The sequence below is a fragment of the Seriola dumerili genome, unplaced genomic scaffold (assembly GCF_002260705.1).
Source record: "Seriola dumerili isolate Sdu_G_001 unplaced genomic scaffold, Sdu_1.0 BDQW01000017.1, whole genome shotgun sequence".
Classification (NCBI taxonomy): Eukaryota; Metazoa; Chordata; class Actinopteri; order Carangiformes; family Carangidae; genus Seriola; species Seriola dumerili.
In genome coordinates, this window is record NW_019174272.1 from 4,754,428 (window position 1) to 4,767,481 (window position 13,054).

A 13,054-nucleotide genomic window follows, 5' to 3' on the forward strand; every position below is an offset into this window, starting at 1 on the left:
ACGCAATATGAAGTTTCACATTTTGAGTCCATTTAAGAATTAAAAAAAAAACATAAACTTAGTTCTATTCCTTCAAGTCAACTCTCCATTTCTGTTCCAAAGCAATGACCGCAGCTTTGCACTCCAGTCCACCACAACCTCCAGAATAGAGCAGGACAAAGCCAACTGCTGGCGGGTAGGCTGGCCTGCTGAGAGGAGAATGGGTGACAGACAAATGTATGGGATAGAGGATGTACAGATACTTACCATGTCCTGTCTGGATAAAGAGTTTAGTGACACATGTCATACTGCCAAGGCCACTCCACCCAATTTAGCACATAGAGGAAGAGTTTGGTCTGCACAGACCAAAAAACTGAGTGTCACCCTACAAAGCTGCCTATCCTAGACTAGAGGGAATATTTATAAAGCTGCCTTCCTAACCCAGCACAGGATCAGGCAGCCCGCTAAGGCAACCCTCAGGAACCTCAAAGTGCAGCAACTGCGAACCCAGACATGGAGCCTGGTCCTAATGGCCCAGTGACGGGTCATGTCTCGTGAAAAGCAGTTTGGTTTTGGCCCTGCTCATCGCAACAGAGATCCTGTTGTGGTCACTTCTTGATGATATAAACAGATGCTCTGAATCATGATGGTGCCCGGGCCAGTCCAGATACAATCTCATGCTTGGCTTTCAGGAATCTAGGATAACTTTGCTCATTTTACTAAATCCCATGAAAATAGCTGGCCACATCATGGCATGACAAAACAAAACTGCAGGGTACAATCTTACACATAATAAAGTCCACCAATGCCACTTTGGAATCATAGATGGAAACAGCTTTACTTATTTATTCCTACCAGGGTTTCCAATGTATTTCAGTAGCGATGCATTTTAACTCTCTGCAGTTGCTGGAAGGTTGGGACTGTTGCTTCAGCAGAGTGGATGGTTTCTGCCACACAAACTTGAACCCAAATCTTCCGATTAAAAATCAATGCAGGAAAATGGGGAAATATTTTTGCAGTCAAGTAATAGCAGGTAATAAATGTTGGATGCACTAACAAACAAAAATCATCAATCACCATAGGAGCTCGAAAAGCTCCTTCCAGTATGTAGTATACACATGTAAAAATGTGTAGAAAAGGCCAATTGCATTCAAGTCAAGGGCTTTTGCCTATGAAAGTCATTACATGCATTGTCCATTTTAAACCCACAATTCTTTGTATATTATCCCACATGTGTTCTTAGGCATGCAGTTAAGACTCCATGATGAGGCACAAAGGACATTGCTGTGTTTTTCAGCAGAGTGGTGTGATGGCCTAAGTACAGTTTGGGAATGTCAGCAGCCACCCCCCCCTTCACCACCTCTTCCAGCTCCCATCACACAACGACAAGCGTTGTGACGTGAGGGAAAACTCAGCACCAGCCTTCCACAGCCTCTGCAATCACAGCCACTATTGTACAGGGGCTTTTTCTCAGGATATCCAACACCCTGGAAAATGGGGGATCCTGTTGCGCATCCCACTCTCCTCACTAAGGGAGCCAAAACAGGGGTGGAAAAGCCTTTTAGGAGCTTTTCAGAGAGGCTGATCACCTGATAGAGCAGCACTCTGCACCTCTCAGGCAGGACAGAGGCCCTTGTCATGGAGGCTCCACATCTCAGCGCTCACTGGGCTGCTGTGTTCCTGCCAGCCCCAGCAGCATAATACACAGTGTGCCCATGGCACGCCTCTCCCTAGCCATTTCCCCACTGAGCGCTCTGAAAGAACTGCACTCACTAATCACAGCGCTGTGGCAGGAGGCTCGTCACCACTTTAAAACCAGGGTAGACATCCCTTGGAGGAAGGGGTCAGCCAAAACCCCAAATTCTCATCCACTAGGCTGCATGATGGTAAACACCAGGGCTGACAGGCAAAGACGGCAGAGCAAGCAATCCAGATCAGCTTTTAGACCAGAAAAAGGAAGAAAGGGTGGACAAAGCATGGATTAAAATTATGAAAATGCTGCCACCGCAAAGCCTAATTTATTAATATTATTAAGATACTGATTGAACAGTTAAAAATAGTGGGGAAAAGCCAAGTTGATACTGTGAATGGAGAGAGAGAAGGAATGTAATGTCTACCAGAGGATATGAATTCCAACATAAGAAAAATGAGAGAAAAGGGTGAATTAAAAAAAATTGTTGGGAGAACGGGAGAACAGGCGACTCCATAAATACCACAAACATGTGAGGCCGTCCGGGATGGACGGCCATGACAGGAGCAAGTTCATTCCTAGAGGCTCACTGATGGAGCTTTCAGCCACAACATAGCTCCTAATGTGTTTTTGGTTGGCCAATACGGAAGTTTGCCCCACCATGGCTTGCTGGCCGCAGCCTCACCATAACTCCACGGTGGCTTTTTGAATGTGGTTTTGGATTGATGAAAAAAAAAAAAAAAAAAAAAAAAAAAGAAAAAAATCCAGCATCTTTATTTCACAGAGGCTTGCAGTGCATTCAGGGAGAAACAATACAATGATAAACCTGCAATGTAATATCAGTAAGCCAAATTCCGCATTTGTAATTGAACTATTGTAGATCATTACACCATTTAGTCAAAGGGCTGGATGTGAAAAAACCAATGGAGTTTAAACAATGCTCCAGCAATTTGGCACTGTGCTTTCATTTAAAGTTCGAGGACTCACAAGAGACAAACCTGAAGCAGCAGAGGGAAGATAACCTGACTTTTGGCTGAATCCTACATTTCCCATAATGCAAAAGCAGCTTTCATTAAACTGTGCCTGGCTGGTAAACGCTCTCAGGACCAACTCAAAATAACCTTGATGACATAATCAAGGTTATTTTCTCAGACTTTAAAAGGCTTCCTACAGAGCCACAGAACACATTAAAAAAGGTATTCGCCGAGACAACTGGTCTTTCTAAAAATCAGTGGAGTAACTCTTTAACAGCTTCAAAACTCAGTGGTGAAATTCATTAAGTGGAATTTCGAATGGTTTATTTATAATTGCTTTCCAGCCAAGAGGGACCCGAGGCACAGACAAGCCAATTCACTTCCAAGTGTAAGGACTTGACACTAAACAGCTCTATCATCTCCAGCGTCTGTCGGAGGCGTCAGTCGGCCGAGTGAACATCACATATCACACTCATGTCAACTGAATCTGCCAAAATAGCGGGCAGGTCAGAGAGCCGATTCCTCTCTGCACACACAGACGTCCTGCAAACCTCAACTGCTCTGAAACTACTTGAAAGGAGACAACATCTCATGAGAGTCACATTGAATTAGTTATTAGAAGGGTCTCTGTCTTACATTGCTAAAGACTACATTTTGCTGGGACCATATTTCATGACTGACAGATGTATTTTATTTCCATAAAGACTAGCCAAAACTGTTCAATAAAAAGTAATAACATTCTCAGAAGACCCACTTGGACCCCAGTTACATCATGGCAAGACTGGCTCATCTTTCTCCCAGTGTGAAAAAGATCAAAAACCTCTCTGACGCAAGCCACCACTCTCAGAGACTGGACATGGCTGTGAGTGACAGTGCATCTGAATCCCATTTAACATATAAACAACACAAAGAATCCCAAACACGAAGAGAAACTTTAAAAATGGGCCTTCTCAGCAAGTGGCCTCTTAGAAGGGACACTTGGATGTTTTCAAGTTCAAACCTCTGCATATTTGTCTAACTTTATGTAATGTCCAGAGTTATAAAAATGGCTGGAATTCCTTGTGTCGTTACAAAAGGTCTTGTATGTTTTTTCCTGCTCTGTCATCTCACATGTTCGGTCTTCAGTGGGACCCGTGCTTGAGACTAAGCATGTAGGCATAGCTCAAATAGCTCATGATGAACTTTCCCACAGCATTTTCTCTGTTTAACTCACTGAAGTTTTTCCAGACGCCCGAGCCCCCCCCTCTTGGTTTTGGTGCTGGAATGGTAAATAAGTACAGCATAGTTTAGCTGCAGTCTTATGATAACCTCAAGTCTGTATTTTACCACTCTCCATATTTTATTGCTTGCTGAGACTAATGAGTCTCCATTCAGACAACTAAAAAGGTTAAGGCCATTGTTTTAAAAGGAAAGCAATCATTTTTTTCTGGGAGCAGGCTCTGAATGCAACAGGTCAAGACTGTTGTTCATCTTAATGTCAGATATTTTCAAAGACTGACCTTTTTAGTTTAAGCACTCCCTTCTATAAAAATGTCAAAGCCTCTCCATATCCTGATTCTACTGTGAAGTCTGCATACAGCACACCCAAGTCCACAAACCCTTAGTAGGGCATCTTCTGTGGCATCAGAGCAACAATTCAAGAGGAAAGGCTAAGAATTCAGATGTTATTCTTACAGCTGAGGGCAGTGCAGTTAAAATAAATACATCTCACAGAGAGGTAGAGACAGGACAAAAACCTTCAACTGTACTGTCTGAGTGAACTCCAGCCTAAAACTGCAGCTAAATTTGAATGGAAGATTGACTTTGTGAGGACATGTGCACAAATTTGTCCAGTATACTGCACTTATACCTCAAAAACTATGTGCTCCATGGACCCAGACAATAATCCTGATTCCTATACATCATGACACAATTTTCTCTGGTTAGTGGGGAGAGTAATTTCATGCTCATTCAGAATTGTCCCCATCTAATTAAAGACATTATATAGCTGGAGTTCAGCTGCTTTTCCATTGCAGGGTGGACACTTATTGACCGACCAAATCATAGGAAACTTTGGACTGAAATCTCAGACAGCTAAACCTGCGTCAAAAGCTGTAGTTAGAAAGAAACAAGAAGTTTTAACTGAAACCAACCTGTGACAGTGGTCTTGACAGTCTGTTACTCTTGTCCTCTGGAGACCACGAGCGCATCTGGACACTATAATGTAAAGAAAACAGACACTCAATGATTCATGTATAAGTATGTTACTTATGTGCAACTGTGTGTATAAGGCTATTGTGGCTATTGTGGTCAATGCTGCAAATAAAGCCCACTGTTTGATCTCAATATTGGATTTTCAGATGATGTGATGTAAAACTGATACAGAAGAATTGATGTATGATATAAAAATACATATAATGTACAGGGTTTGATCCATATCACCCACCTCTAGAAGATTCATTCATAAAAATCATAAGTATTCATACTTTGTCACATACTCTAGTCCCAAATAGGGAATACTGCCAAGACCCAAGCTGATGTCACAGTAAGCCTGTTTAGTTAGAATACACAATAGTTTAATAGTTAATTTTAATAAAATGGAAATAAATAGGGCTGAACTATATGCACAAAAAAAGTCATATTGCAATTATTTTGGCAGATATTGTGATATGATTAAAAATTTCAGTTGGAATGGTCTTTTTAGCGTTTGATTTTCACAGAAAAAAATATAAACTTGATGATGTTATTTTTTTTGCATCTTGCACCAAACAACCATGTTTGTTTACATCTGGACAACATGATTTGTAGGCCAGGGCATCTCTGTAGCACCACAATGCTTCATTTATGGTATGTTGTATAGCATGTTACCGTTATCAAATCTGCAATTTGGATATTGCACTTGGCCATATTGTGATTTTGATAACATATCAATTAATTTTGCAGCCCTACAAATAAATAATTCCTAAACTTATTGCTGTAATATTATATGATGACATAGAGATGTAAGTGTTTACGATGAAAAACTGTTTTAATATAATTACAATTCATCTTAAAACTAAGAACAAAATCACATAAGTGCAGGGCCAGAAAACTTCATCTGTCCAGACATGGGAGAAAATCTGGATTTGAACTCTGACCAACTAACAGTTGCCCAGGAGAGTCAACAAATGTCCATGCATAGAGAAAGCATGGTGAACGTTCCACATTCTGCCTTTTGTTAAAGTGAATGCAAACGGTGGAATGTGATATCCTGTGCATATCCTTTGTTACTACAGTACAATCCCATGGCTCCACTTTCTGTCTGTTATTCCCATACCTATTGACTCTGAGCCTGTTGTGGAGTCAAGAGAGCACTTGTTGCAGCCTTTTGTCCAGATGTAAGCCTGTTTAAGCAGTGAATGAACGAGTTTCTGAAAAAAACAAAACTGTCCATCTGAAATGTCGAGCTCAACTATGTCTTAAGACTTTATCTTAGACTATGTTCATGCTGGAGGATTCAGTTTTAATCTTATCTTTCAGGCTGGTTCTTCAAACCTGCAATTTACAAGTAACCAGACTGGACGCGTGTGACTTCAGACAGTCTAATCCTTTGCTTTCATTACAACATTGGTAAACACAGTAATAATGTAGGAATGGACATGCTGGCCGAGAGTTCAGCATCTGTCCAACACCAACGGCCACAGACAAGCTTATAGTTCTACTTTTTTTTTTTCAAAATTTTTTCTTTAATATAATTTCTGAACTTTGAAAGTTTTACTGATGTTACATGATATCTGCCCAAAACTCTTAAAACAAACTTAAACAGTAATGTCTGATTTCTATCAGATATACAATTAAATCAAATTTGATGCTTCAACATGGTGATGATTTACACTGATGTCAAAAACAGCAGGTTAAGGGAGCTACCTCTTGTTGATGGTGGGAGTCAGCCTCTCCCTCTTCCCGTCAGGGCTGGCAGGAGGATCTGGAGAATAAGGTCCAGGGGACAGGGATGCAGGGCTGGAGATGGTGTACTCTCTGTAGTTCTGGTTCTCATCTCGACTCACTATTACCGCCTCCTGCAAAACATCACATCAGAGGAATGTTACTGCATTAGTACCTATTGAATGTAACTTGATCCTACTGAAAGGCTTAAGAGAGAGGCATAATGGACACCTGTGAGAATGTCGACAGACAGACGGACAAATAATGTATCGTGTCTACTGACTTTGTAAGTCAGTATCACCATATACTGAAGGTGGTTCTTTGGAAATCATCTCAATAAAAAACAGGAACAAGCACTAAATTACTACAATGTCTTGTATTGCTTCCATCCTGAGAACAGTAAAATGAAAAAATATGTATAAAACAGATGTGTGCAGTAGTAGAAATGAAGCAGAATACCCTGTGTAGTCAAAACACAATATCCAAATATAGCAGGCACTTGTGAGCAATGTTGTGGAGCAAAAAGAGATGGAGAATACTGTTCTGGACATCAATTTACCATATGATGTTGGATAATCAAAACAAACTGTAGATAGATTAAAGCTCCTGTGGAGCTGCAGCACTGACCTGGAAGCGTCCGGTGAGCTGTTCAGGGGTGCTGATGCCGTTGGTCTGTCCACGACTGGAAGGTTCAGGTCTTGAGAGACAGAAAACCATAGAAATCAAATGACTGTCAACACTGCTAATATTGGACTACCCAAAGTTTCATTTTCCATCTATGTAGCCAGTGGGATAAAGTCTGATCCCATTACTGCTGAATTTCAAAAACAGAATAAAAACACAAACTCATCTAAGGCTGTAAGAAAGTTCATGTTAAATAAATAAGCAAGGTCTTTAAACTTGGTCTAAATGACATTTACACACAAGCTGATGAACTCAAAGTATGCAATATCATGTTCAAGAAAGTGCAAGTAAAATGCTGAGTGAAGGAAAAATAATCATAGTTATTAGTCTAAATTAACTTTATTTGAAAGACAGGCTAGTGAAAATAAAAACATCATTTTTTTGACATCTCTTTTGCCAGTGTTCTGGCAAGCATCCATCATTATGTTTCCATGAATCTTAGAGATCAGTGCTAAAGAAGAGTACTGCAGGCTCTGAAATTACTCCCCTGATGGATCTTGTCTGTCCAACTAGTCACTTTTGCTTTACTTAAATAGGAAACACATTCTGTAAGCAGTTCCATCATTGAATTTGGAGGGGAAAATATGGGCAATATAAGAGCCAATACAAACACACAGTGCCCCCCTGGCTGCAGGGCCAGAGGCTGACTGGCTCTTGGTTGAGCCCGGGGTAATGAGGCACACAGAAAGGCCTGGATGCCTGTGGTAAATCACCCAGAAACACACCTCTCGTGGCCTGGGCTCCACATACTGTGTGCAGGAGAGAGATGGCAAGAAGACAGAAACTGATACAGGAGCCCTAAGACATTTCTTCCTCTAGGAGAGATATTATTACTTTTATTATAGATATGTGGCAGGCCTGAAAAACTCATTGCTTTGAATCAGGAACTGCACAGCTGAAAAATGCTCACCTTGTATTTTAAACTTTCACTTCCTGCCATGTACATCAGAACACAGAGACAGAGACAGTGTCTTAAGTCTTTAGACAAGGAAACAGCGATCAGATCAGTGTCTAGTCTGCACCCAATGACCTGTGGTTACAGGTTTCCTTTACAGAAGAATTTCTGGTCAAAATGCTGAATGGCTTTATACCACAGAGATGTGAAACCGACTTAAATAAGCACTTGAAACCCTTAGCTGATATTAGCTGTTCACAGCTGTCATGGAGGGGACCTGACTTCTCACACTCACTTGCCTGAGGCAGATTCTTTAAACGTGTGCACTGTAAAAAATACCTCTACCTTCTGAGAACTGAAATATTGAGACACTTAATACTGACCTGAGTTCAAAGAATTCAAATCCTCGGGAGGCAAAATGTACAAACTATGTGTCAACCTGTGACCAGTATTTAGGATGAGGCAAGCCACTGCTTTAAAAAGGAGTGGGCATTTTTTGATACTAATACTAGTGTGATACCTAAATTGCAAAAGTGATACTTTTTTTTTTTTTCTCTCCATACTTTACTTTTAGAAACAATCACATTTTCCTACAAGTTCCTGCATTTCAGTTAACAAAGATGGTCACTTGCTGTGCAAACTTAAAAAAACAAAAACAAAAAAACCCCCGGAACTTTCTGATCGATAAATAAACAAAACTACAAAACTTGAACCCAACTTTTAGTGCGTTACAGTTTTTTGATCAGTACCAGTTCCTGTATTTTTTTAGAAATTTTAAAGCCCTATAAGGCACAATTGTGATTTTGGGCTGTATGGACAAAATTTACTTTATCATTTACCCGACTTTCTGAGGTCTTTGTACCTAGTCCTGCTGCTTTACCAATCAAGCATAGCTCAGAGTACTGCAGTCAGGTCTGTATGGCATTTGTCATTGTAGCAACAGCACTTTCACATCAAGTGTTCTGAATCTTTGGTGATCAAATGTGATAATGCTACCTGCTGGATGGACACACACATAAAGCAGTACATGCATGCATATAACAACATCTCAGTATCAAAAAGAAAAATCTGTATTGTAGCAGTATATCTGTGTGGTAAAGCTATACCCAGAGTGACAAATGCTTTGGTCAACCTGACATCATTCACAAGGCTGCAAACAAAGCCCATCTAATAAGCTTCCAGGGTCAATCACAAGACAGTGAAGGAGTGGTTGTTTTGTCATGAAAAATATCTTCAGTCAGCAAAGTCTGCTACGACCATGTTACAAGATGCACCAACAATAAACTGCTGCCTCTGTATAAAGCTGTAGACACGCCTAAAAACAACACTTTTCTATTCTAAGGATGGGCTGATGCCAGCTTCTTCCAGTGGGCAACACCATCTGTGTGATGACGGTCAGTACCCACATCACTGCCGGTTTGATGAGGATAAAATGCCAACCAGATGTGAAGCTGGAAAAAGGGAGTGATCTCAACTAAATAAGAACAAATCAAACATTACAGTTTGTGCTACTCAGTTTACAGACCTCACGAGAGTTTGTTTGAACACAATTCAAATAGGTAATATGCTTGATGAGCAGCGTTAAAACAGGAGCCTGTGAGGTGCGCAAGAGTCTGAGTGCTGAAAATCACAGACAGTTAACAGAGTGGGATTAAAGACATGGCAGAGATACACAGTGGCATTATTCAGGGAAGGCAAGGAGCAATGGTGTTTTTTCTGGCTTGGTGGGAGACATGAGGTCAGCAGGGAAAAATTCACTCACATGTACGTAGGACATCCAAGGAGGAAGTATGTGAAAGCATATGTGCGTGAGAGGGTGTGTGTGCATGATTGTGAGTGTGTGCGTCTGTGTGCAATAAGAAAAGGAGTGACGAGGAGCAACGGTGACAAGAAATAAGAATTTAGGGAGGACCTTTAATCAAAATGCCAGCCAAGAGTAGTCCTGACTCAGAGGAAAAGCTTTGTAGTGGCCAACTCCCTGTCATCCAAACAAGGTCTTGGCAAATCTCAAAACAGGGTTTATTAAGAAGGCCCAGGGAAGGGAACAGTGTGGCTCTCATACATGCTGGCATTTCCCCTGATTACAATCACTTGTTTTGTTTGTACAGTGCTTGTATGATAAAGTTAAATCATTGTAGAGAAAGACAGAAGCTGGGGAGACTGTGGTCTTGGCGAAAACACAGAAAATTAGGGACATTTAAGTTATTCATATGGTGAGCTATGCTGCAGAAGGTTACATGGCAATGTATTATATATATATATATATATTATGAGATCTGCATATGAGATCTGCATCCCAGCGTACCTCTCCACCACGAGCTGCAGATGGGTCTTGGAGTTCTTGATCTTGTTCTGAGCCTCCACGTTCAGCATGTCTGTCGTGTTTTCCCCATTGATCTCCAAGATAATGTCACCAGGTTGTAGGGCTGCCTGCTCTGCCTTGCTGCCCCCGTTGACCTGTTGAACAGAAGAATGAGCTCCAGGTTGTGCTCTGAAAATAACAATTTATGGATGCTATCCATCTGGCAAGTAAAGGCAGCTTTGTATCTTATGGCTGTGTGGACAATTTGTCAGTGACTTAAACAAATGAGTAAATGAGAAAAGGTGTCGACGAGTTGACGAACTGTCTCCCTCCACAACTCATAAAACTCATAGTAAATACCAACAGACGCCACAACGTTTCACACACACATGGAACGAGGCAGTGCCGGTCAACAGTGGACAGATTCATGACACCCTTGGGGAGAAGTCATTAGTGTGACACTACTTGATGGTTTGACTGGGCCTGACCTTTGCAACCAGCCTCACCGCATGTCAAAGCCAATGCTATACCACCACATCAGAGTGAATTCCACACTAATGGGTCGAAACATAACGTCCAAGCCACCAGTCTCAGCTTGGTTCCTGTGTCTCAGGCTTATACACCCGAACACACAGGCTTATTATAACAAAAGCCAAAATGAGGAGGTTGGTGCTGCAACTGCTTAAACTTTAGTATGACAATTGCCACAAACAGTGCTTGCTTCCCATTTAAAAACAGAGGGGCAATAAAGCAAAGAATGCAAAACAAAATAAATAGAGAGCCAGTCATTGAGGATGAAAGTCTCTTTGCTGCATCTCGGGAGGAAAAATGGATGCAAAGAGAGTGCCAGTCAAGAGGCTATTTGTAAGTTAAGCCAAGCAAGAGGGCAGAGGTACCATGTTTGTGGGCTCACTCGAGAGGCAATTAAGCGCTGCTGTGGTGACCCACTATAGTGCGTGCCTTTTCTGATCAGGACACGCCTGGTTTCACATAAACTAAGAGCAGTTGGGGGTTCTTTCTTTTCCAGGGTCTGTGCCCAGGAGAAACAGGGGCAAGCTATCTTTCAGGCCAACAGGAATAAAAGAGGGCATCAATGTCGCCTCCATGCCAAGCAACAACCACTTCAGATGGTGCAACCCTATTGCTGCTTAACTGTGGAGATAAGCCATCTCTCAAACTGAGCTTTGCAAACCAATTTCAGTGATGAAGTTTCTCTCTCAGCAGGAAAACACTTCACAGAACCTGTTTGATATTCGAGACAAGCAAACATGCTGGTGTTGTTTACCAGACAGCAGTAACAAAATCAGAGTTAAAACCCATTATTCATGAGAAGACCTGTTTTTCTAGCATATGTTGTCAAGAGGGGGCAAACAATAAATGCCTTTGAAGGAGCTTGAAACTCAAGCCGATTGGAGCATTGGTGCCCTGCCACGTCTTTGCCATAATTTATCCTTTATGGTCTGAGGAGCTACTGGGGAGGACCCACTGGAAAAATCCAGACTGAGGTGATAATATAGGACCAGGATGTGGAGTGGGCAGAACTGGGTGTCTCTGGCATGCAGGAGTTAGCAACAGAGCAACAGACTTCCTAGTAGTGTTTACTGCATGCTTACAGTGGTAATATTTCCGCTTCTTCTAATACATCTCGCTCGCTTTTTTTTTTTTTTTTTTTAAAAACAGTGAATAGGAAAATATGCACAGTAAAAACAACTTGCACGTGCTAAAGTACAAATTTAATGACGCACGTGGTAGTATATGCACTCTGGGACCAGGATCCCCCTCACCTCCCACCGCAACTTCCACTGTAACTGTAATCAGTGGTTTCCTTCTAATGTAATCCACTTCCATTCTATTCTAACGGCTTCAGTAGTCAAGGAAATAGGTACGAAGCAGCCACGGACAAAAACAAAGACAAGAAAAGAGTCGTAGTGAAGAGGAAGTTGACTTTGCATGACATGCCATTACAGACTGTTCTGACAAAAACAGAGGATATGGTTTGAAAAGGTGTGACGAGGTTCAGCAACAGGGCAGCTGCTGGCGAGTACCTTTGATACAGTTATGGCCTTCTTAAAGTCCCTTCCTCCAAATATTCTGAAGCCCCATGGAGAAGGACCGATCAGGTTCACTGTCAGCGCCATTGAGTGATCCGGTCAGCGCAGTCACTTGTCAAAATCCTGAGAAAAAAAAAAAAAAGAAAAAAGAAGAAGAGAGCGTGAACATAATATATATAGTGTGAGTGATATGTGGGACCTAAACATGTGTATGGCTGAATGTTTTCATCAGAGTCACGTGTTTCTGCTGGCCAGGCTTCACATTAGATCAACAGGTGAAGACTGAACATTTGCATAAGCCACCTTTCATCTCCCGCAACACTTCGCTTCCACTAGCCTAAGTCCCCTTGACATGGATTGTGTAACCACATCAAATAGGAATGGGAGGAATCTGAAACCAAAGACACATGACTAACATTGCTAAAGTGCCTGCAAAGCCAAAGAGTTTCATTAAATCCAAATGCTCTTTCAAGACAAAGAAAAGAAACCCAAACAAAAAGTCGTGCAAGCACAGTATACAAGGAGCTCGGCATTTCATTGTGTTCAACTGTGACCACTGAGTATAATATATGTGTA

General features: G+C 41.5%; 1 protein-coding gene across 1 annotated transcript in view; it reads right to left on the reverse strand.

The window, feature by feature from the left end:
• The window catches only part of LOC111228592 (PDZ and LIM domain protein 2-like), a 35,473-nt gene that overhangs the window by 15,030 nt on the left and 7,389 nt on the right, over positions 1-13,054 (reverse strand). The window contains exons 2-6 of the mRNA XM_022754575.1: positions 12,473-12,601; positions 10,431-10,582; positions 7,174-7,243; positions 6,529-6,680; positions 4,776-4,839 (exon numbers count right to left, since the gene is read on the reverse strand). Coding sequence (XP_022610296.1) covers positions 4,776-4,839; positions 6,529-6,680; positions 7,174-7,243; positions 10,431-10,582; positions 12,473-12,565 — 531 coding nt within the window. The 5' untranslated portion in view covers positions 12,566-12,601. The remainder of the gene's footprint in view (positions 1-4,775; positions 4,840-6,528; positions 6,681-7,173; positions 7,244-10,430; positions 10,583-12,472; positions 12,602-13,054) is intronic.